The sequence below is a fragment of the Mixophyes fleayi genome, chromosome 2 (genome assembly GCF_038048845.1).
Source record: "Mixophyes fleayi isolate aMixFle1 chromosome 2, aMixFle1.hap1, whole genome shotgun sequence".
Lineage (NCBI taxonomy): Eukaryota > Metazoa > Chordata > Amphibia > Anura > Limnodynastidae > Mixophyes > Mixophyes fleayi.
This window is the reverse complement of record NC_134403.1, coordinates 126,973,224-126,999,733: the sequence shown is the minus strand read 5'-3', so window position 1 is coordinate 126,999,733 and position 26,510 is coordinate 126,973,224. Positions and strand designations below refer to the sequence as shown.

The window sequence follows — 26,510 nt, the reverse complement described above, 5'->3', positions numbered from 1 at the left end:
AGGAGGAGATTTAACCCCTCACAGGTAAAGTACACATTGTCCAAAACTGCAGCACCTTTGGTGGAACAGATGAACACCAACAAAAAGTTCAGGAAACTGTCCTAACAGGTTCTCTGGCAAAATTTGTCTAAAATTACCAGCACCATTTTTTTACACCACATATTATATTTCATTCCACAGAACAGAATGGAATGACACCATAATTATCCAAGCTCTATATACTCTATCAACTATAAATGGCGTAGAATGCAGAATGATGAATTTACAATGCAGAATGGCAAAGCACAAGCCTAACTCGAAGAGTATATCGCCACAACTTTGCACTTTCATGAAAATGAAATTTACTTCATCTGTATTTATGCATACCTCCCAAAATGTCACTCTCCAGCAGCGGGACAGGGGGCGTGGGCACATTATGGTGAGGCATAGCCACATCACGGTGGGGTGTGGTCACGCCCCCAGAGGGCTGCCCTGAGCTGTAAAGAGCTAGGCTGCCCATTAGATATCTCCCTCCCCCGAACTTTACCACCCGTGGGACAAACATATCTTAAGGCGGGACAGATCTCTAAAAGCAGGACTGTTCCACTGAAATTGGGACAGTCGGGAGCTGTTGAGGTAAATGTGGTTCACTTATTTAGTTATTCATGAGCTTACTGTCATTTTCTAGTGAGCATGACTGTATAATACAACAAATATTTGATGATTAAAGTTATGTATTATTTTTTACAGGTGCAACAATTGCAGTGCTGACCTTTTGTGCTATGCATTATATTATATGGGTGTCCAATAATAGCACAATTATGAGATTGCATTTGTTTCTTTTTGCCCGACCACACATGCAAGTCCAGTTCTTGATGTGTGTCTTATGTGCACGGTGGCTTAGTGGTTAGCACTTCTGCCTCACAGCAATGGGGTCATGAGTTCAATTCCCGACCATGGCCTTAACTGTGTGGCATTTGTATGTTCTCCCTGCGTTTGCATGGGTTTCCTCCGGGCGCTCCGGTTTCCTCCCACAATACAAAAACATACTAGTAGGTTAATTGGTTGATACCAAATTAACTTTAGTCTGTGTGTATGTTAGAGAATTTAGACTGTAAGCTCCAATGGGGCAGGGACTGATGTGAATGAGTTCTCTGTACAGCGCTGCAGAATTAGTGGCACTATATAAATAAATGGTGATACCGATGATATGATTGTTTTTAATGTTTATGATCAATACATTCGTTTCCATTTTCTTTACATATCTACCTTTATATTTAATATTTTTAACAAAATCTTTTAATGTCAACCCATTTTTTTTTAGGCACTGACATTTATTGACAAAATACCAGGAATAAGGAAAATCACAAGTTTAACCCCGGTAATAGATCATTCCAATCAAATTTTTCTGGTATGTGGAAAAAAACAAACAGTTGTTATTTCCTAAAATATGTGTAAAGTCTGTGCATACAAAATTTAGTTACTTTCTACTTGTGTAATTCCCCTCTAGGGTGGCTTGACATTTAAATATTTAGCAAAGTATCCTAATTTTTCAGCAGGAGTGCTTTGTCAAATTTGACAGTGGAAATGTTAGTATTAAGAAGGAACATAGCTAGAAAATATTGCTGACCAAAGTTTTGTCTGCAGAAAAATATATTTTAGACTTGCAATATGTGAAGAATATACTTTATATTTATGTAAGAACTTTCTAACTCTTGCTCTGCCATTTCAGTCACATAATAAAGGATCAAGTGGTGGATAGGAGAGGTATTTGGCATATGAATATATTGCAATTATTAACTATACTGAATACAATATTTGGATAAAAATAATAAAGTTTGCTGTAGTCCAGCTCTAAGAGACCTTAATTGGTAGCGTGCCATTTTCCTTAGACCCTAAAGGGGGCAGCTTCCAATAGAACCTATTGCATATATGAAAATCAGTAAACTCGAAAACCAAACTCTAGGACCCTAAGGTTGCAGACTTCTAGTCTTGCTCAAAGCCTTGAAATAGTAAAACAAAATAATTGGATCGGATAATGGAGTTTAAAACGGCTACTGAATGTTGAGCTATAATACTATTTAATGATATGAGTAAAGTTCATTGTATTGTTTTAGAGCCTCAATTGCCTTTTGAGAAGGTGACTGAATAGCCTTCTACCAAAAGGATAATTGAACCCAAAAAGTAATTTTCAATGAACGTTATCATGAGACTAGACAAAACTTTCGCATCCTTCACGGTCTGCATGACATGACTCAACCCACGATGGAGTCGCGGAGCCTAACAGAGTGAAAATGTTCACCAGATACCACTGCAAGGAGGTTTGGGCTTGGCTGCTACACCCAGCAGGCCACGGTTCTCCAAGTGGGTGCCAGGACTGGAGAACGTGATTAGCTTACAGGATATCAGGATCAGTAGGTGAGATGTAGGAACAGGTTAAAAGAATTACCAGGTTTAGTTCGGTAGCAGGAAATGCTGGTTTCTAGGTGTAATGGATGAACTGAAGTTGCAGGATAACCAGGTTATCAGGTTAGCTCAAAAGCAGGAGAGGAACAAAATCAGGCACAGTAGGAGAACTGGAGGTACAGGATTACCAGGAGTACCGTATTTTAGCTCAGAAGCAGGAGAAGCTGGAAGATACAGTATACTTGGATTACCAGGTTCAACTGAGAAACAAGAGAGGCTGGTTACCAGGTACAATGGAAGAAATTCAGGGAGAAATTCAGGGAGCCGAAGAATCATTCCACAACCAGACAGGTAATAGGCCAAGAAGATCTGGTATTCTCTGGACAGACCAGGTGCCTAAAATAGTGCCTTAAATAGTAAGAGACGATGAGGGGAAGTGCTAACCAATAAGCATATGGCTGAGAAACAGGGAAAATAAAATATGGGTCTGTAGATCCAAGATAGATAGCACCTGTCATTGAAGCAGTGCATCAGCACAGGCAGTAGAGGCGGTAAGTGCGCCCTGCCCCGGTATGCAAGCCGGAGGGTCCCATGCGTGATAAACATTCTCCTGTGCAGAAATGTCATCAGGAGCTCATCAGTTGCAACTACTGATTAGGTAGCAACTTGCTAGCTCATTGGAAAACCTGATAACGGTCATATGAATGGAGCATGCCTTTCTCTCTCTATTCATAACCCAGGGACCCTTAACAGTTTTTCCTACAACTGAAGATAATCTATGGGAAGCTTTCTCCCAACCACATAAAATCTCCCTGGGTCTTTAAAACACAAGTGACAGGAAGTCAGGTCTTATATATCAGCCATTCACTACTTTTACAGTGCCCCTGCATATATATATATATATATATATATATATATATATATATATATATATATCATTGAGCTGGATAATAAACTGTAAATTAAAAAAGTGGCGTTCCTATATCAAACTAAATATGTCTACAATGCTCTCTTTCACCCCTCTGCAGTAGTTGCATTGTCAGGAGGGAGGAGTTTTTCTAATTTTATAATGAATCAAGCAGACAGTAAGTAACATCTCAAGAGAAAAACTTTGCATAAAAGCCCAGTGGGGATTGGTTAATTCATACACAAGAGGCAGGCCAGTGATGTCACAGCAACTTGATCTGTACACTATCCCATAAGGGCATTGCTTTAAAGATTTTGGAAAGTTGAAGCTATCTAAAAGGAGTGAGAAGGCAATACTTTACTGTTTAACAGTTAAGAAAAGCCTATTTGCTAGCATTTAAAACAGTTATGGATAACATGATTTGTTTTATCCGTTCATATATTACCTTGCTTCATGATAGCATCATGGTAGTGCTGTGGCCTGAGTATGTCTAACATGAATATCCACAGTTGAACCTCATGAATGCCATATGCAACCAGAAGTAGAAAGTAAACTAAGTTAATGTTTTCTGCAGTGGTAATAGTACTGCCATAGATTATTAATGTAAATAAATGAGTTGTCTAACGATTTGGTACGATATCTGTTTACTTTCCTCCTTTGGGTCTTCTCTTCTATGTGTAACACTGGCATTTTAACAAAGTTGGGAATTGAATCTGAATTACAAATAAGGCAGTATTTATCATAATTTAATGCTAACTTAACAAGCTTTGGTGCTGAGAGTTGGAACTACATTTTTAAAGTTGCCATGTGTCAGCGTATACCTGCATATTTCCTTGTTGATGATTTGAATGCTAATTAGCATTTGCTAAAGCTCAAACATACTGTAAAACATTAGCAGGTGTTGTTTTGTTTTTGTAATTAATATTAATGATCTTATCTTTAAAGCGCTAAACACTATTAAGGTTGTACTTTAGAATAAAATATGGACTAGATTTGAAACAGGTGTGATAGGGGAACCAGCTCTGCTAGTAGCCTTTGTTAGTGATTTGTGTTTTGATGTATAAAAATAATGGTCTCCACATGTAAACGCAGACTTTTAATTTGCAACAAAAGTAAACGCTCATCAAAAATAATAATCCTAGCCTTCATAGGGAGTGCTGACTCACTTCATCATCCCTCACTATGAAGAGCGCAGTTAGACCTCGTTTGTTAGGACTGTGTCCTGTACATCTTTTGGGCATGCTTTTCCTCTGTTCCACTAGAGGTGCTGTTTTTGTGGACTTTTTTTTTTTTTTTTTTTTTTTACCTATAAGTGGTTAATCTTCTCTCTCACCTGATTACCTGCACCAAACTCCCTGTGTTAGAATATTGGGAATACATATTCAGCTGTGGTGAGCATGAGTTATTGTATACATGTCTGGTTAAATTAAGGGGTCCTTCTCTCCTGATCTGATGGGACCTTTAGAGTTTAAAAGTCCCTCCTGTTTTCTACAGCTTTGTTCATGAAATAGTTTCCCTCTAGACTCCTGTACAGTTTTCTCTCTGGGATTCTTCAGTTTACTGATTTCAGCTTCAATTCTGGCTCTAATTTCCTGGCTAACATCACACAAAGACTTTTGACTCCATACCCTGGCAGCAAGCATTTTGAACATTGAACTGTCTATTAAACATTGGTGAGCTGGCTAGGAAGGAAATCTTTATTCATCACTCTGCCTGCTAATTTCTGCGGGACTCTGGGCTTGTCTCAGTTGCCATGGAGTTGTGCTGTCTCCTGTTCAGGAAGATTGAACAATCGCCATTAATAAAATTGCATCTTGCGAATACTGTGTATGTGTCTACAAGACTGTGTCTCAATTATACTGTGTGTAGCACTACAGACTGCCAGTGTCTCGGAGATAACTTATTCACTACAGCTACCACTACTAAAGACTTTGTTCTGTGTTTACAAATCAGTAGCAAGCAGTGTTTTCACTGTACAAGATCATCAGTTACTTTGGATGTTTATATTCATATAAACTTCAGACATTTGAACTTCTCTCATGCCTCTATCACTGAATTAACTAATAACCTGCTTTTTCCCCCTGCTCTTCTTCACTGCTGGTTATTGTTTATTTGCTCCTATGTACAAATTCTTGTTCTGTCCTTCAGTTTGATACAGCTTTTTGTTTCAGTGTCCCACCAGTTTGGTTCCGGTTTTTCTGCATCCCTTCAGATTCCTGATCTTGTCTGCTTGCTTTTTCACTGGACTATTTCACCATTGCACCTTCCTATAAGCCTACTAGTTCATATTATTATTTCAAGTTTTAATTTATCTGCACCTCATTGGTTTCTATGTTATTGTGACTGTTATTATTTTACTTTGCTGTGCAGTACTATTTGTTACTCGTCAGACTAAGGGCTCTGCTAACTTACTATCATGTGTGTTTATCATAATAAAATGTATTCTTATTTCACATATTTTGAAGACTTTTCCAAATGTTCAGTAAGATGCAAAGTAATTCATAGCAGCTTTACACTTTCTGTGAAGTGGCTTACTACACCACAATATATAGTCCATATACTGCTGTTCTCTCTCCTTAGCCAGTCAGACTACTCGGGTTCCCTTCCTCCCACATATCACACTCCAGCCTCATACTAGGTCCTCTGTTTAGCTCCTCAATTAGACCTACCCTGAGCTCCCCAAGCTATTTGACATTTTAAGAGAAAGACAGTACATCAATTGAAATTTCATATAAAAAGCAACAATAACCAATTAACATATAAAGTTTGAAACATAATTCAATCTAGAAGAAAGGGGCTTGGAAGAGGAAGTTTGGGGGAATGTTAGCAAGGACAATAAGAAGGATGATGACTGGAATGGAAATAAAAAGAGGGCAAAGGATTTAGTGGCTGATCTTTCTTATATGCTTAAGTTTGGGCTGTCATTATAGTCATCAGCCAAGGTGAAAAAGTATTGGAGAATTGATTGGATCAGTCATATATTTTATTGGTAATATGTTCCAGTTTGCGTATTTGCCAGCCTTTATTTATAAGAGCTGGTATTGTAGGGGGGATGCTTCATTTTTCATTTAAGAGTAATGAGACATCTGGTTGCCAAGAGGATGTGTACTATCATCTTCTGTGAATATTTCGGTATCTCAGAGACTGGATGTGGGGAAATGAGGTATTAATATCACCTCAACCTGTCAACTGCGGACTATAAAAACATATACTTTTTCTAGCCCTCTGGTTCCCTATATTTCTTAGTCAAATTTAGGGTTAATGTCCACCTGTATGAATGTACAGCACTCTACAGGGTCTCTTGTCTTTGTTTAGATGTGAGCTTGATGCTTAATTACAGAGGACTGCATTGTGTATTTAAATGTAAATATGTCTGGATTGTGATCTCTCCTGTTTTAACAAACTCTGCTGTATAGCCACAGAACAATAGCTGTCCCTAATTAAATCAGGAGTGACTCATCTGCTATCCCATTGGCTGTATGTTTACCTGTGAAAAAATAAACACAGAAAAGGACCAATCAGGCAGGTCCTGAAATTACTGATGAGGTCATTTTTGGGCTTAAAAGAGAGCTCTAGAGGACAGCAAATTGGCATTCATCACCAAGTGATAGCTGAAGTCAGGGCTGGCGTTGAGATATATATCTCTGCCACTAACAGGAAAGGCACAATCGGTCCCTGGAGTACTACTGGTTGCCCTAATCAACCTCTCCAGGTCTTGTGTCCGCCGAAAGCGGAGTGACAGTGACTGAAGGCTGCTACCTTTGCTGGTAGCCTTAAAGGAGAGAGGGGGATAAGCTTGGATTGAAAGACGGCAGTCCCTGAAAGTGACAAGGATACTGGTGAGGTGTTTTCATTATATCCTGTATGTTGTCTGTGCCAGACTGTAGTGTTATTTGTAGCAAGTTATTATTTAAAATATGTTTATTGCTGTTTTGTGCTACCATTTTGTTAAATAAACTTATTTGTATTATTTTGGATATTTGCCTGGTTGATTTTGAACTTAGGGTAGGTACGGGGTAGGCCAGCGTTGCGGCGCAGAAGGCTACGTTAAACCCGGTATCCTCACATTGGACATGTAAGTGATATGACAGAATGGTGGCCCTCTGTAATGACTGTAAAAAGGTCACAGACTTCTTGACAGAAGTTTTTAAATTAACTATACAAGACGTGGGACAGGGTGCCTGCCTATCAGGCAGCCTCACCAACAGGAATTAGGGACCACACTGAGTCGAGTTGACACCAAATACCAACGTAACAATAATTTGTCCGAGTTTTCTTCTATTCTCACACAAATTGAACTCTAAGCTACTCCCTTGCACATTCTGGACCAGTCCTCTGGGCTCAGGATCTGACTTATGTCTTCCTCTCAGCAAAGCTCAGGCAGTTCTTTGGTCAGTTGACTGTGCTTAATAAAAAGTGAGAGTAAAAGGTAGAAATTAGGCCTCTGGAGGTGAAAATACGCAGACAAAAGGCTTCAAGCACAGAAGTGAGATGAGGGGCTGTGCTGACTAACTTTACTATTGTAGAAATTATGAAGTTGCAAATACATTCATCAAAAGTTGGGGGACAATGGGCAGTTCTGTCTGGTTTCATATTTTTATATGGAAGAGGGCAAGAAGCAGCCATTTGCAAGGATCGCTGACAATGGCTTGCAATATTGCACAGAAATACCTTTAAGAAATGTTCCAGAAACACCCACCTCCCATAGAATGTTGCACATGAATGGTCGCAGGCTTTTTCTGTTTCAAGGACCAACAACAGTGTGGGGTGTGGGGGGGGGGGATTGAAGTCTTGCTGGCAGAGTGAGTCATATCTATATCCTTTCGGGTATTGTCGGCCAGAAATGAATCCCACTTGGTCTAGGTGTATTGAAGAGGGTATGGGTGTGGCTAGTGTGTTTGTCAGCAGTTTGGTGAATAGTTTACGTTTTGTAGCAAAATGTAGCTATAGCATGTTCAAGCCCTTCTTTAGGTATAACTACAATGTCCTCTCTGGTGGTGGCCCGCCAAACTTTTGCCCTGAGGAATGGAGTTAAAAAAGGTTTATTAAGAGGGGCATGAGCCATCTGGGCCAGCAATTCTTAAGTGTTTTGATTGATTGTTTCAGTGGTTATTTCTTTATTTAGTGCAGTTAACTGTGAACAGGAGAGGTGAGGGAGATAACATTTCCACAGGTAATTCTTGATCCTATTGTTAAGGTGCTCCATAGAAGGCTCTCCAGCTTGGAGATTGTATAGGCCAGAGTAAAAGCTTTGGAACTAATCCGCTATCTTCTGGGGATCATAGAGTAGACTCCCCTTGGTATCTTTGATGGAGAGTATTCTGTTTCGAGTTTTCTTAGGTTAAAGTTTTTGGGCTAGGATTGAGACTGCTTTGTCTCCCCGTTCCTAGTACCATTGGGGGGGCCATTATAGGGTATTTGCCGATTTAACTGATAACATTTGATTGAGCTGACAGTAATGTTGGGTATATTTTTTGCTAAGCACTGATTTGTTTTGTTGTGAGCAAAGCTCTCCTGTTCAGCCATAAGTAATTTTACTTAATGTTATAAGAGTACTCCAAATGGTGACCTTCCCATCCTATGAGGAGGGGGAGACTTCTGGAGAGGAGTTATGCTCTCTGAACTCTATTGTCGCACACCTCCAGCAACACTGTCAAGTGGTTTGATCCAAGTTGGTCACACCTCTTTTTAACCTTGTGTGGAACAATCCTATCTTTGCATGCCTTAACAGGGGACCAGCTAGCACAAACTAGTCTATTATTATCACACAATATGTAATTCAGGAACATTTCAGAGTCATTCAAAGAGTTTAAAATCCCTTAAGAAATAGTAATTTATTTGCCCTTAAAACATGTCCTACGTTTACTATTTTAAAAGACGTTTACTATTTTAAAAGGCCAAATTGGTTTGGGGTTTCATATTAAACTGGTCTGTAGCCTCAACAGTTACAGTATAACTATGACATACATGGGATTCTTGACACAAGCAATTATCAGAGATTCAGACAGGCCTTTACAGTGTTTTATTTCTACAACTATCTTGTAAATCGAAAATGTGAAGATCTTAAATGGTCAGGTATTTTGCATAGAAAATGAACAAATAAAAAGTTGGAGAGAACAGAATTATTGTATGCTAGTATTACAGGCTCTACCATTGACATGATGATGTTGCACATGTAGCCCAAAAATGAGAGCAATGCTCAAGAATTATATAATCAAAACCAGAGCTATTAGTATGTGACAGTATGATATACCAGCACTTCTTCTTCCAAAACTCTTTTAAGATGGTTTCATGCTCTGCTGCCTCAGGTAATAGATCAAGCCTTTGGGGACAATCGGACGATGAGGGGCTGTAGGAAGCTGCAAGAATCATAAGCAGATTTTGCAGCATGCGTGGGTGTGAGGGCCAGAGTTTATGTGATAATCAGTGGGGTTGGATCTCAGCAATGTGACCAAGTGACTGAATCTGTCACACTGACTACAACTTCCCACACCGACATGAATGAATGTGAAAATATTATAGTATACTGTGTATTAAAGAGAGACTACACCAATAAAGTAAGCATTGAATATCCTCAGATGATGCATTTTTTCCCTCCAGATACCTTCATTGTGTTCATTTGCAAACTTTTCTTAACTGTCAAAGTGATTATAATATTACATTGTACATTGTGCTTTTCTCAGCTCTTCTTTTCTGTTTTGTTTTATAGCAACAATTTTTAGCATGTGCTCTTATGAAAACATTTGTTATTATTATTTTATTATGAATTATTTTTTTGGGGAGGGGGGGTATTTAAAATACCACCACTTAAAATTCTCAAATTTCCATGCTATCAATTCCCAATTCCTACTTGACCACTGATCAAAACTTACTGCCACTTATTGCACTGGAAATGAATGAAATAGCTAAAGTACACACTGGAATAAATTTACACAGGATATTTTTGAACATAAGAAAACAAGAGAAATATATACTGTATGATATTGAACCCAAATTATAAAGACTATTGCTAATGTAAGTACAGCGAGCTCCTGGTCATATATATATTTAACATTTTTTTTTTAAGCGCCTGACATCATTTTTGTATAATCACTGGCTTGTCAAATTAGGAGTTTAGCTACTCGCTTTTATACATTTTAGAGGACATCTGTTGCTACTGCTGATCTTTCTTTAAAATTAAAAAGTAATGTTTCCAGATACTTACACAGGATAATAACCATATTGCAGTTTTTCACATATTTATAAAAGTGTACTTAGTGCACTTTGAAAACATTGACCAGGAATATTGGTGTTTATAGTTATTCCTGGAAAGTCGCATCAAACCTCAGGTATATTTTGCTCATTCTCAATCCAAAAAAGCATTGCTGCCTATTTGACCAGTATTTCCCTAGAAAAGGGTTACCCACTCTAAGCCACACTTGCTCCTCTTGTTTCAGCTGTGCCCTCTTCCACTTAGAATGTAAGCTCTCTAATGAGCAGGGTCCTCCATACCCTTTATTTTCATGTCTCCATTTATTTTGTCTGCCTTGTATGTCCTTGTTTTATGTATGTACTGTTTTCCATACTTTATGGCGCTGTGGCGCCTTACAAATCTACGATAATAATAATAATAATAATAATAATAATAATAATAATAATAATAAAACCTACTCAGTCCAGATGCAACAAATTACTATAGGAAATATATTATTATTGAGGTCAATGGAGAAATTACTTTTTATAGTGGAACTCCACTACTATTTTAAAAATTCTAGTCTATTACAGAAAAGACTGGAGATGCAGCACAGGGGTGGGCAGTACATTAGGTCATGTCATGTAAGTTTAGCAGGCCTCCTGGAGATCTGACCTAATAAGATGAGCTTCCACGGAGTAGTATCTTTAGCACATACTGGAGGCCTATTGTAAATATATATGGTGATGATGATGACACCAGCAGCACTATCTAGCTTTCTTTAATTGCCTGTTTGTGTAATGACCACTCCAACTGATATCTTAATTCATTAAAGTTTCAGCTAAACACACACATATACATGCACAGTCACAAAAAAGATCACTAGTCAGAGAATCCAGGAAAATAATAATTTTTTTTTATCTTATCTTTCAGTCTTGCTGATCTAACAATATGAAGCAATATGGTGCAAACCAGCCTCAGTAGCTCAGGGTAGTCGCCATAGTCCATTACATGATCCCCAAGGAAGTGAGGGACATGATCACGAGAGTAAAGACCTCACTCTCTGTTTTTATCTGCTCACAACATTTCCAGGTCTACACCAAATACATTTAATTCCACAGTATAAACTACATATTGATTACCAATATATTATAGCTATGCAGGACACCCCAGAACTACTTGCAAGTAAACATCCACTTCTAGCATCCATAAAAAAACAGTGATGCTTTGTGGTTTAGTCCTTGCAAAGCTGTTACAGGTAGTTTCATTAACCCATGCTTTCACAGAAACACAGTGTCCAGTTTTACACATGGTTATTCCTGTTAAGTCTGTCCTCAACGCTACTTATAGGCGTTATTTTTGCTACTTCCCTAAACCTAACACTAACACAGGCAGGCATGAGTCATGTTCATTATTTATTAAATCAGCTCACATACACTTCTAAAAATGCCATCATTCTCATGTGAGCAGGAAGGGAAGTCTGGCTGTGCTGGCGTCCTGTGTCACATTTGGTCTAACTGCTAAGTATGGCTATTTAGAGCACATATTTAATGCAGCAGGTGGCATGATTGCCAGGAAAAATTATTTTCTCAGTATATATAAATTTTATCGAACATTTATCAACAACATAACTAATATTTCTAAATATCAGCCTATTAAATAATATATCCTTTCATTTTTATTAACGTACATAGACACATTTGGAGAACAGAAAAGAGATTTTTAATGCCTATTCAAATATAAACACATATTGAGACATTAATTACATCTAATGGGAAATCAACTATCTTCCTTTTCACTCTCCATCACTCAGGAAAACAATGTGAATCAAGAGACATTACACACGAGTCTTCTTATGGCTGTATTATAACTGAAAAAGCTTTTAAGACATGTGACTCTTGATCATAATCAATCATCTCTAATTTTATTCGGATTTCATGATTGCATGCTATATTGTATTTCAGCATTGGACTAATTAGTCAGTACATCTCAAAAAATTTTACATTCTCGTCAGAGTTTTAGCAGTATTTTGTATGTATCATTAATCAGGATTAAGAATAAATCATCAAAATACAATAAAAACAGATATACATTCATTGGGAAATTCAGGCAAGTGTTTAACATCTTTAAATACTAGCATAAGCTCCTTATCCATTTTAGCTACTGGATTATTTATTTAGCTTATTTTTTAAATGCTCTTACTTCAATAAATATTACAGTATAACACTGATATAATAAGAACATGTACATATAACTGCATTTAATTTACATAAGAAGAACCATATTATCATATATTTAATCTATATTGAAAAAACAGGATCACCACCACAGACGAATCCTTAAAAACATGTGACTGTCTGAAAATGTGCGTCTCTTGGCAACTATACAACTATGTATATGCAGTATGAGCAGTATTGTCATTTTCTGTTTGATGAATTCAAAGACGATGTTCACCTACAGCCATCCCACACCGCCTACACAATGACTATTTTAATTACAAGTTACCTGCAGGCATGCCGGAGCTCTTCCCTGGGGCTTATTCACATCAACAGCAACTAATTGCCATCCTCCAGTCGCATCTTCATGAAACATCTTGAGAAGAAACAAAGGTCGACATAAATGAAGACATATTATTAACTGTACGTGCATACTTAAAGTGTGTGTGAAAATGTCACTTTTTATTTTTCAGTATGTTGGTCTTCACTAATAATACATTGTCTTCTTATTGTAGAATTTTAAAATTGAAAATGTGTTTTAATAACACGAACAACGACCATTTCTTTAGGAGACATTTACTAACATTGTATATAGGATCAGAATTTGTACTCTAGCACTGCAACTAATCAGACACTGGATTTTACAGTCAAAGTGCACATTCAAGACATTCATAATCTAAATTAATCTAAATCATAATCTAACTTTGCATGGTGGTACAGTGGTTAGCATTGCTGTCTCTTAGCATTGTGGTCATGAGTTCAATTCTGACCAGGGCCCTATCTGTGTGGAGTGTGTATGTTAGTCTTATGGTTGCGTGGGTGTCAACCAAGTGCTCAGGTTTCTTCCTACAGTCAAAAATGTATTAGTCTGTGTGTTTGGAATCAGGGCCTTCTTAAGAACCTCTTGGGCCCCCGGGCACAGCAGTGCATCGGGGCCCCTATATATACAAAAAAAATAAAAATGATTATATATATGAGCCCTGCAGCCCAGGGGGGCCCGTCGGAGGCAGGAAAAAAAAAACCTTGAAAAAAAAGAAGAAAATACTTACCGTGCTGTCAGCTGGCGATCCGGCTCCCTCCCTGGTCTCCTCCTCCGTCGCGCCCCGCAATGGATGTCGGGCGGGCGTGATGATGTCACGCCCGACATGCACTGCCAGCGCGACGGAGGAGGAGACCAGGGAGGGAGCCGGATCGCCAGCTGACAGCACGGTAAGTGTTTTCTTCTTTTTTTTCAGGGTTTGTTTTTTTTTCCTGCCTCCGGAGGGCCCCCCTGGGCTGCAGGGCTCCCAGGCACCTGCCCAGCGTGCCCAATGGGAAAGACGGCCCTGTTTGGAAGGGAACTGAGATTGTAAGCTGTACAGCGGAAAGTAATAGGATATAAATAATTATTATTAAACAATAATTATAATTAAACCCCATGGATATTTATTTTTCAGCTAGTAGATCTCTCCCATTAACTCAATATGAGTTATTCAGTAAATCTAGTGGGGCCTAAAAATGTGAGCATTCTAAGTAAAGCTGTGCAGAGTCCCCCGTGTTTTGGTTTTGGTTTTGGTTCTAAAATCATCTTCACGTTTTGGTTCTGGCAAAACCACACTCGTGTTTCAGTGTTGGACCTCAATTTCATTAAAAATGGTCAAAACAGGTACAATCATGTTATTTGGAGCTGTTTTGTTCCTACATTAGTACTTTTATCATTAATATTCATTTACAGTCTATTTTCTAATGAATACCTCCTCACAACTGTCAATATTTTCAACAATACTGGCCAAAGGTTGCAGCGATCTGGCTGGATACAAATAGATCACAAAGGCAGAAGAGAGAGCAAGTGTTATATTGTGGTGCACAAACACTAAACAGTTTTAATTTTATTACCTATAGTTTGAAATAATTTAAAAAACACAACTTTATTGATCTTTATTAAAATATAGACCTATATTGTCTCAATGAAGATAGTGTTTCAGTGAATTTATTAAAATATGTAAAGTGAGTTAAAAACGTACGTTGGTAATAATCTCATTCTTATACTATTTAACTAAAGAGTACGTTGTAATATGTCCTCAAGATGGAAATCAGTGTAGGCTAACTATAGCCGCAATAATATCCTTGACAATTATTTATTAAAGAGCTGTTAGTTATGGTCTTGGGTCCTGAAGTTATTGGGTTGTTGTAAGTATTTATATTGGTATTTAACAGATTAATACCCATTTAGACTGGACCAACAGTGAATCATACGTGGCAGAGCATTGATAGGGAAGCTGTAAATTGTGCTCACCTACTTTTTGATTAAATGATAATTTTGAGTTTTCTGATATTGCTACACAAAATGGTCTCTGGTTCATAGATAAACTCTTTCTCATAAGTACGTAGGTAGTTATAATAGACTAGGTATCCCTCACCGACTATGACTATGCCACATTCTAATGCTATACCACAATGCTGTTATTCCGTGTGGGTATCTGAGTTTAATGTTGAAGATTCCTAACATTGCGGTGAGTGATCTCTCTCACACAGATAGCAAATTGCCAAATGATACAAAAAGTAACTTTCCTTCACAGTTCTAAGCCACAATGTAATCATACACGGACATTATACAGTTTAGGGATATTATATAGTGCATGCTGGGGATTTTGTCCCCACTGTGTTCTTCAGTCTCAGTGTTCTTTTCATGCACTGATGTGGCTGTTTTGGAAGGTGGTGCATGGGAGGTTACAGAAGATGGATAACCATGTTGCAATGGGCATGAGCAGAAGAAGGGCCACCACTAACAAAAAGTGGCCATGGTTTGAGCCTATCCTTGCCACTGCAGGCAGTGTATGGAATGTTAGCTATTTTCCTTTTTTTAGACAAACCACCACATTTATCATTACCTCCTCCATTAATACTTACATCAAAAGCTGATGTTTTCTCTGAGATTGACAAATATTGTTTGGATTTGGAGCGCTCTTTTTACACTTTCTTCCCACATTACCTTTTTTATTAGTACAGGTTGAAACAGTACTACTAGTGCCAGTACGCTCCTGATCTATAGAATGATCCATAATTGACAACGGGAGTAAAGGTGAAGTTGGAGCTACTTGTAGCTGCCACCACACCAGGTAACTACTCAATGAGAAAGGAGGGACTGTTACCTTGTAATTCCGACACTGCACCGTAATATCATTCAAATGAATACAGTTGGTTTGTTAAAAAAAAAAATGCATTTTTTTTAGGGGGGTTGTGCTGTCAAAACCAGCACCCTGTCTTTTGACTTATTGCTGGTACAGATTGGATAATGCCCCTTACACAATAGCCTTCACATTCAAACATTTGAATTTGAAAAGCAAGAAATACTTTGTATTTTTGTTCACTCCTAAAGTAGTTTACTATTTATATTAGTATTACTGCCAGTAGTCACTGATTGTCAATCTCTCAAACCCACTTTAACACACAACTCCAGTAGACTGTGATCTGTAAATAAACTTTAAAGATTTTTGCAGGAAAATCAAAGATAGTCCAGTACACATTGATTGCCTTGTTCATCCTCTCAAACCCAATTTATCGGCACAAAATTCCATAAATGTACCTCCCCACATGCTATCAATTCTAAACTGGCAGCTGAGAACAGGAAGGAGGGCTATATATAGAAGATTGTGATCCAAAACACGCAAGATTCAACATTTTTTCAGAAATTAAGTTTTGTCTACTTCTCAGATCCGAATTTGGAGGGAAAAAGCCATGGCTCCATTCCACTAGGTACCCCAAAATTTGGTTCTTTCAGATTTTTCTGTTTTTGAACTTCTCATCTCTAATTCTAAGATCAGTGATTATTTCATTCCAATGTTCTATAAAATGTTGATCTGCTACAGACCATCATCAAAAAAAGAGTGTAGACTCATAATTGTACACTTTAAATGCTAATTCTGCACTGTTCAACAATAAAGTACATTTTAAAAGTATTTTTTTAAAGTAATTGTCTTGGTTTATGGACAGCAACACTGAATAGTAAATGTGGATTTCATATATTACATTTAACATTATTTTCTTACTGCATATAGCCTATTAAACTAACAGTTTGTTAAAAACATGGCTTTTTAATCAAAATCATTATAGATATTACTAGTGATATTCCAAGATAAAAACCTATTTACTATCACAATTTTTTTTAATCAGCAGTCCATACATACACAATAAGAACAGAAATTGAAAACTACACCAAGAGACATTGTACTTTGCAGCTGTCCATACAAATAGAAGAACCTATACCGAGAATCCTGTCCAGACTACAGAGGTGGTACTCTGTATACCAGGGCTTAGACAAGGGAGAGGCAGGGAATGTGTCTGTATTGGACAGTACTGACAACCTTATTAATAGGGGTGTTTACATCACTAATCATATTGTAAGAGATTGAATAACATTGTCTGCCTGCAACCCTTCCACACATTGTCCTTGCAGTCTGATTCTGCCAGCATTTAAATCATTTGATCATGCACTTTAACTGAATTGCCGTTGATAAAAGCCCTCTCATCGGCCGTGGCTAAGGTGTTACTGTTGTTGCTTCCTATCCTCATCATCATCAGTTTATTAGTGTCACTAATTCTGCAGCGCTATACAGAGAACTCACTAACATCAGTCCCTGCCCCATTGGAGCTTACAGTCTAAATTTCCTAACATACACACCCACACAGGCTAGGGTCGATATGGTAGCTGCCAATTAACCTTCTAGTGGAGTGTGGGAGGAAACTGAAGCACCAAGTGGAAACCTATGCAAGCACAAGGAGAACATACAAGCTCCACACAGATAATGCCATGGTCGGGAATCGAACTCATGGCCCCAGTGCTGTGCGGCAGAAGTGCTAACCACTAAGCCACCATGCATCCTCCTTGATGATTTGGTCAATGTTCAATTTATCACTGCTTACAAATTCTTCTATTGCATGTATTTGGCAAATATAACACCTGTCAGCTCAGTTTACACTTCCCAGCTCCTAAAACCTACACACAACAATCAGTGAAACATCAGGCAAAATAGCCAGCTTCATTTGGTTAATTGGTTGTTGGGTAGGTTTTGCAGATGAGGTTAAATATCCTGGTGTTGAGCAGTTCTTAAATGTCTTTAAGGAAAATAGAATAAAGTGATCGACAGAATGTTAAATGACCTGAAAGGTAAAAAAAATGTGCAAGCAAGAGTTGAATGAGTAAATAATCCGTGGGAAGATGAACAATTTACAAGAATTGCTGACTTGATGCAAATATACAGTGAAAGGTAGGAGACATATAACACAACCAGGACGCTGAGTGTGTGAATGTGCAAACTGTGCAGGGTGGTAGATCAATGGGGTAGCACTGTGGAAGCTGTGGTATGTTGAAATCAATGAAGCCGCAGGTTATCTAAACAACTATTTTTAAATATTTGAAAGGGTTTGTTTCTAAAGGCTGGCAATAATGGCTTTGATCTTGCTGCCAAAGTTCCCTTGAAAAGGGGCATCATTTGAAAATATTTTTGACAGCTAAGCAGGCTGCGCTGCTCGGCAAAACTGTCCACTGCAGGGAAGCTCTCACAATGCCCTACTGATTGCATCACCACCCGGGAAGAGTGCTGGACTGGCTTTTACTGTGTGCAAGACCAAGTGCATCATGAATAATGGTCAGGACTTCCTGTGTATGTCACAGAAAAGACAAGTACTGCAGAGACTGCACTTTACACCACGTCATGTAATGCACCCAGGCTGCACTGATCATCCCAGTGGTGAGTACCACTGTGGGTAGTAAGTGGAACAGAGAGGGAGGAAGAAAGAGCGGTTACACAGAAAAGGAGGCACATTGGGAAAATGAAGACAAGGCAAAAAGCCACGATATAAGAAATTGGGGCAAAGAAGGACAGACAAGAACCATGGGGCAAACAAAGGGAGCAGGTATAAGTAAATGAGACAGATAAAGAGAAAAGACATGGGGAGGGGCACAGACAAAAAATATGAAGGAAACAGAAAAGATGGAATTATATGTGTTTATCATGGGGACATATACAGTCATCAATGGCATAATTTTAAAAGTCTCTTGCCAATCACATATAAGTAGGGAGATGTCATCAGAGTAACCACCCGCTGATGACTTGTATGTGATTGGCCAGATGCTTTTTTTTTTTTTTTTTTTAAAAGGCTTGCACATCTTAATTCCCACAATGCACTACTGCAAAACCATTTGAGAGTATCCCCACTTGCAGATGCTGCTAATAATCATTTTCCACACGCTTTGTATTTCCTAAGGTCTTAAATCTACCTTTTATTAGAAACCAATACCGAGAATTACACTGTATGTCTGATATTACATTTTTCCATATAAAGCTATAGTTTATACTAACCAGGCTTCTCCTGTGTGTTCTTATTTAACTCCAAAGGATATCCGGTCCCATCTGGTCCAGTCTGTGGACAGCACCAGGTTTGTAACTAGGGCTGTGCCAGAGGGACGACTGCCCAGGGTGCAACGCTGAAGGGGGGCGCAGTTTATGAATATTTTAGGCTCATTTGGCTCGGGACAGCATATCTTAATGATTGTAGCAACAATTTACTTTGTTATATGAAGTGCGCTGTGGGACTTATGTTTTTAATACAAGACTGGCAAGATTTATATTCAACCAAGTCGTCAGAAGACAAAAGATTTGTTTGAGAATCACTTCAAAAAGTAGTGCAACATGAGAAAGGACTAATTTAGCCATTCAACGTTTTGTGTAACATGACTTTATGGGAGCTGAACTATAATTTAATAGTTTTTTATATGTTTCCTATGTGTTGGGTTGCTTTTATGGAAAAGGTTGATATTAATCTAAATAATTATGTAGAATAAAATACATACTGCAGCACGGTGGCTCAGTGGTTAGCTCTTCTGCTTCACAGCACTGAGGTCATGAGTTTGATTCCCGACCATGGCCTTATCTGTGTGGAGTTTGTATGTTCTTCCCGTGTTTGCGTGGGTTTCCTCCAGGTGCTCCGGTTTCCTCTCACACTCCAAAAAAACATACTGGTAGGTCAATTGGCTGCTATCAAAATTGACCCTAGTCTCTCCCTCTCTGTCTGTGTCTCTCTGTGTATGTTAGGGAATTTAGACTGTAGGCTCCAATGGGGCAGGGACTGATGTGAATGAGTTCTCTGTACAGCACTGCGGAATTAGTGGTGCTATATAAATAGATGATGATGCTGTATATTTTAGTTTTAACTTATTGCAGATGTAAGAGTAAGTGGGTCATAGGATCGGAAACAGGTTTATCCCCAGACTCATTTACATGCTTTTACCAGCGTTAACAACCTCTAGGTAAAGGCAGGATTTTTGATGCCAGAGGGCACAGAGCCTAAAAGCTTTAACATACTTGCTTGTGTTGCATTATTGAAGCAAAAGGTAATGAAAGTGTAAACTGATCATCAAACATGTCACTTTTCTCAGTTAGGTAGCTTGTCTGAAATGTTTCATATTCTTCTTCTTATTACTATTATTATTATTATTAGAAGTACATAAAACAGAAGGTAAAGATGGCACTGCCAAAATGAGCTTACAGCAGAGGCATAAAAGATGAATTAGTTGCAGAAATCTTAAGACAGCTCCTTGCAACCATGACCAGTTAACATAACTAAACCTCTTTCCTGGCCTGGTTTTGGTGAAGGCTTTCATTGTTGTCTTGCATGGGTACTCTTGTGGTTATCCACCAGCTGAAAGTAGCTATGTGCCCTGTACATTTGTTAGGCATCATGCACACTGCTGTACAAAGGGCCAGTACACTTGTTCACCTTGTTCACAGAAGTTGTGGCTGCTGCAACCAAGAAGGCCACAGATATCACCAAGGAAGAACAGAGATGGCAACAACAGTTGAATGTTGATCTCACTATAATTTAATTATCGGAACTAATCTACTCTAGTAGATCTTCCAAACAGCCCTGTCGTTGCTGGGATGACATTCCTTGACATTACTTTGCAATTTCCCACTGCTTTAACAAATTAATAACTGTTTTATATTTGTGAAACAAATGATTATGTGGGAAGCAGGGCATAGAGCCGATCTAAAGTGCAGCCATCTCTAACTGTTGTCCGCATGTCAAAATCATATTTGTTATATTTGCAATTAAATCTTTAAAGCTGAAAGTGATATTGTTTTTAGACGTGTCACTTATTACTGGAGGTTATCTAACATTAAATTGATGATTTGGCCTGGCTGCTGGCTGCTCAAAAAAAATACTCCATATACTCCCACAGATGACAGGAGTAGGAGGGTCTGATCTAATGGAATACACCCAAGAGAACCTTCAGGCAGAGATAGAAGTGCCCAGCAGAGTTATTGTGACTACCTGTCCACAATGAGTGATTTCTGGGTCAGTAGCCCATGCTGTCATGGACTGTGTAGGGTGGGTGTACAGATGTATATGTTGGTATAAGGCTGTTATTCCAGCATGGTACTGTGTGTGGTGGGCATAAGGCTGGTATTTTGGCATGTGACTACATCTGGTGGAAATGGCGCTGTATCCAGTGGGCATAAGGCTGTTATGCTGACATATGACTATATGTGCTGGACTTGGAGGTCATGTAAGATATACAGTAGCAAAACATGCTGGAAATTTGAATCTGCCATTTACATTATTTCCCTTATTTCCATGTCTCATAGGCTAAATGCATATTTATGTGTTGTATTACAGTATGTGCCATACAAAGCACATTGCACTTGATATGTCCATATTGCACTGGGCATGAAAGGAGAGTCATAAACTGCATTTTTCCAATGTGACGGAGGGCAATAACATTTTGAACAAGGCAGAAAAATGTGAAGCTCCTGCCCCAAACAGAATACAACACTCTTCACCATTACATGAACTTGTTTACATAATACAATTTTAGTACCCTTGGCAAATTATTGATAATATATGTTGCATTGATTAACTATATGTAATTCTACGGCATTCCATGCAGCTACCGAATATATAGTTCTTTGTCATGCTGTTTTAATGTAATCTGTTGCATTCTGTTTTTACATGCTGCTCTGTGGTACTAGAAAGGGTAAAACAAGTATGTGTTCTAGTATAGTATAGTAAGCTATAGTTTTAAATAGTAGAAAAGAAATAGATAATGCCAAGTTGCTGTTAATATTTGGGATTTGTGTATGGCTAAAACATCTGCAGTTACCTGATTATGAAATGAATAATGTCCCATTGATTTATTTTTTCTACACACTATTTGCCTGGAACACCAGGTTCAACCACATTATAGAGATCAGCCTTTGGACCTACACTCTGACCCACCCAGATCCACAGAGGAAGTTTGTCTTCACGGTGGCATTAGCATGGCTATCAGCTGTACAATAAACCAGCTGTGTGATGCAAAACGAAATTGACACATAAGACCACAAGGGACAGTGCTTTAGATCATTTGACCTTAAGCAAATGTCTTGGTGAACAAAATCTGACATATTGCAAACAGCATTTCATCCAGTATATGTCTTGCAAAGATATTTTCAATTTTCCTTCAACGTTATCCTGGAGCACAAGTCTAACCATAGATCTATATCCCTCCCTGGCTGCTCTGCGTCCTGAGGCTTTGGTATTAGAATTCAGCACAGGAAAACTCAGAGGAAGATGAGTGACACACTAGATGTATGTTTCGTATCTTGTTACTGTCCTTTATCCAAATTATCTGAAGTGTATTTCAATAAATAGGAAAAGTATAGACAAGTGAAAATCAGATATAACATTTAAAGAACCAATTTGTGGATTGCCAAACGCATGAGAATTTACACACGTTATAATTCTCAGTTTTGACCATGTTTCTCTATGACCTACTCTCCATTTCTGTAAATACCTTCCCTCTGTTGTTATTATTATTTATACAGTGTCAATCATATTATGCAACACTTTACAGACAATATATTCTCAATGTCTGGCACCTGGGCCACTTTCTTGATCTTGAAAATATATATCTAGTTTTGCAACAGTAACTGCTAGATACAAAAGTTGCATTTGTTGTGTACTCCAGCATAAACTACCATTCAGTGTGGTGAAAGCCATCATCTATATTATACCTCATGTGAGCTCTGCCTAAAACTCTGGAGGATTTCTACCTACTAATATTTTCCATGGCACAATCCTCTTAAGCCACACCGACAGCATTTGTGACTATTCCTTAGCGGACTGCACTGATGTAGGAGTGATCTCCCTAGCAAGTCGTGGGTCAAGAACCCCATATAAGTATATGTGAGCATGTTAATGAAGTCAGTGGCAAGAATATTTATCTACAGTGGGACAAATTTTAACTTGCCTTGTATTATTCAAATCTTGGTTTCACTACTCACTATTGGTGGCTATCTTGAAAATTATATCCCTTTCTGCTCAGACCCGCTCCGAGGAGGAGAGTTTGACTAGAGCGATTTACCTGTCAAACGGCAATGCAGGTATCCTAAGACAAGCTCAGGGAGGACAGAAATCTCATATGGAGCAGAAGGGCATAAGCTTGGGATGACTTTCAATAGACCGCAGCAAGGGGTCAGTCTCGTGAGCAGTGAACTGTATTAAATGGCTCACTCTATATCCATTCTTTCAATAAGCCTTATGCTGGCAGTACTTTTGATATATATAAACTCCTGCTTAATTTACTACTGGGGATGGATATATAAAATAGATTCGGAGACATCAGTGGAAAAGTATCATTATTCATTTATAAAACATGGACAATTAGGTTCTTATATTAATACTTTAAATACACATTTGTATTATATATTTCATTATATCTATTATATATGTATACATATATTATTGTAATCACTGGTCATATTTAGCATAAGATGTTTATATGCCTTAATCTAGGCATAATAGTATCTGATCACTGACTTGGATGTATATATGTGATATACTGATTTAATTTTTAATGTATATGCAATGTATGAGAGGTGTTTATATTGCTATTTATTTTTAATTGAAGCACTGGTCAAATTGTTTTTTAATTAAAAGTTTCTTAATTACCTTTGTTCGTCAGTGGTTTTACCTAAACTCAGACAAGCGTGGTCAACAGAGCAATATACTATAGTCTGGTGGACCTGCTTGAAAGCCACCAGATCCTAGTATAAAGTTCCTTATTAATTTGAATGATACCCAAGATCATTTCATATTGTTTATTTTTGTTGCACCACAACTGGCCATAGCTTATTCCTATCTTACTTAAACATTTCATTTCTTAATTGAATTGGACACACATTCATAAAGAACTGGCAAGTGTAACCATTCTGATGGGCACTTGAAATTCCTGAAAATCTGGCACATGCCCATATTCTTTGTTATTTATGTAAATTATACTCAGACAGCATTTAATCTGAAATGTCAACCTTTTACTTTGTTGTATACTACTATATAATGAAATTGACCAGATCCTGATTGTTGTTTTCATTAATATCTTGTTAGATACCTGCACCTATGTCAGTTCTCAGTTTCCAGATATGTGAATAAGAATTCCATGACAATTGCAAAGTAAAACTTGCACTGTAAAGAAAAATGAGCCATAGTTATGAATGGTTTACCGTGGTGGTGGCAGTTGAAGTGGTGCTGCTTCGAGAACCCCACATCTGTTGGAACTGCACTCTAATTTCAGCAAAGGTCTCAATGATCACAGCAATGAAGACATTCTAAAAAAAAAAAAAAAAAGTTTCCAGTGTTTAGAAGAGAACAGTCATTTGGTTAATAGAAATGACAATTGCATTGAATCCAGACAATAAATTATACAATACCTTAACAAGCCAAGCAAGGAAGAAAATGAGGGTAATGAAATAGAAATAGGAGCGCCATCTGGGAAAGCTGTCAATTGCTCTGTACATAAGGAAAACCCACCCTTCCTGAGATGCTGCTTCATATACAGTAAATATGCTGGTCCCTGTAGGAGAGAAACGGATTTTTAAGAAAATATGCAGACAAACTAGCAGATGCTGTATCCTAGGATACATGAATGTACTGATACATATTCCCTTCACAGAATCTCCATCATGCTGCATGAGTCACAGGCAGGATAATACATTCAATATGCTGTATGTTACACGAGGAGCAGAAAACAATATGTAGGTAGATTCAAATGTATTCATCTTTTACTGGTTGAACCGTTAATATCAATAGATATGTCCCTAGTAATATAAGTGGATGTAAAGAACAGCTACTGCTACAGTACAAGCTATGTGAAAATGCCTCGATATACACTATCATAAGACAACATTACATTATAGATTTTCTCCTTTACTTAGGTACTCTTAAAAACTATTTTTAATCAACCATATATACATTAAACACTACTATTTTAGTGACTATTTCATTTCTTTTTTAATGTTAAATATTTTCTAATACTTTTTAGCTAAGACCTACATTACTGACCCCCACATGAACCCTGGGGACTCCTATCATTTTGAAACTCATGCATAACTGTCAACATTCCTGCCCAAAATATGCCCATTTCAGATGAGGGACTTATGGCAGATATGGCCCATCTAATCTGTATCTAAAAGCAACAAGTGGTTCCTTACTGGTGGCATAAGTAGTAAACAAGTTTAAAATGTCTATTCCCACTAATACCTGATGAGTGATACTGGTGAGCGAGTCTGAATATTGGTGAATCAGAATTAAAAGGCATTCTGAGCTAAATATTTACCTGATAAAACAGTACAGTTATGGTAAAACCTGGATATTTTGATCCATTAATGGTAGTTCAGTCAGGTCAAGCTTGACTTGAATAATATTTGTAGACCACACACAGTAAGACAAACCTCTATTGCATAGCCCGTCCACGACACTAACAATCCTGTGCTTGGACTCTCTGCATGTGAAGGATTGTGTAAAGCTCTAATTTTTCATATAGACTTTAGTTATTTGTAAAGTAACTGATTTGATCATATACAGTAGTCTTTGTAATGTCTTCATGCAATGTCCATGTTTCCCATTACAATTCTGTAATTGCTAATGCTTTAATTTCTACAATTCAGTCTCCTGATGCATAGATGTATTAGATTTAGCACTACCTGTAATCCGTTTCAAGGACTGTTGTACAAAATTTGGAAACCAAAAAAAGCTATTTTTTTTATAGATTAAGCAAACAATGCCACAGAACTGATCTGCATTTATGTTAATAAATGTACTGCCTAAATACACATAAAGGGACTAATGGTGAGTAGGGCTTATGCCTGTTTGCTTAACCGAAATTATGCAAGTTTGTAAGGCGGATAAACACACAAAAAAGCATACGCTTACATCCGTGTGAGGATTTGCCACTTGCATCTACTTACGCTTGGAGAGGTGGAATTTCTATTTAACACACATTAATAGTATGTGGATTGTGAAGTTAATACATACAGTTTATGTTCTTTTTGTATTCACTAACAACCATTCATTACGTTTCACATGAAACTTGTCAAGAGGCAAGCTGAAGCTGAATAGTCACTTGTTCCCATTTGAGTACCTTATAAACTGATTATTTTCTTTTGAATTAACTATTACTTAAAAAGAAAGAAAAAAAGAGAGAGACTGTTTCAAGTATTTCTACCATGATTAGCAAAGCTTGACTGACACAGTGAAAATCAGTAAATCTTGTAATTTAAAGATTATAAACAGCTCCTGTGGTTTAAAACAAGAAAAACAGACTTATTATTTGTGCGTACAATTACCTATATTCAATGGCATCAAAATACAATGTATGGAAAAGTGGAAAATGAAGAGTTTTAGAATAAATGAACAGACTATGAAAAGAGTGAGATTTTATCTGGAGCAGTTATGCATTTCTGTATTGAAATATTAAAGAAAGCACACATTGCATAAGAAATTTTGCCTTTTGAAATATCTGTAATTTGAATAA

The 26,510-nt window shown here is 37.7% G+C and overlaps 1 protein-coding gene across 3 annotated transcripts in view; it reads right to left on the bottom strand.

Annotated features, from left to right (window-relative positions):
* The window catches only part of NALCN (sodium leak channel, non-selective), a 431,975-nt gene that overhangs the window by 214,435 nt on the left and 191,030 nt on the right, over window positions 1-26,510 (bottom strand). For all 3 annotated transcript variants that reach the window (XM_075199955.1, XM_075199956.1, XM_075199957.1), the window contains 3 exons: window positions 24,409-24,551; window positions 24,202-24,306; window positions 12,969-13,055 (listed from right to left, as the gene is read on the bottom strand). In XM_075199955.1, coding sequence (XP_075056056.1) covers window positions 12,969-13,055; window positions 24,202-24,306; window positions 24,409-24,551 — 335 coding nt within the window. The remainder of the gene's footprint in view (window positions 1-12,968; window positions 13,056-24,201; window positions 24,307-24,408; window positions 24,552-26,510) is intronic.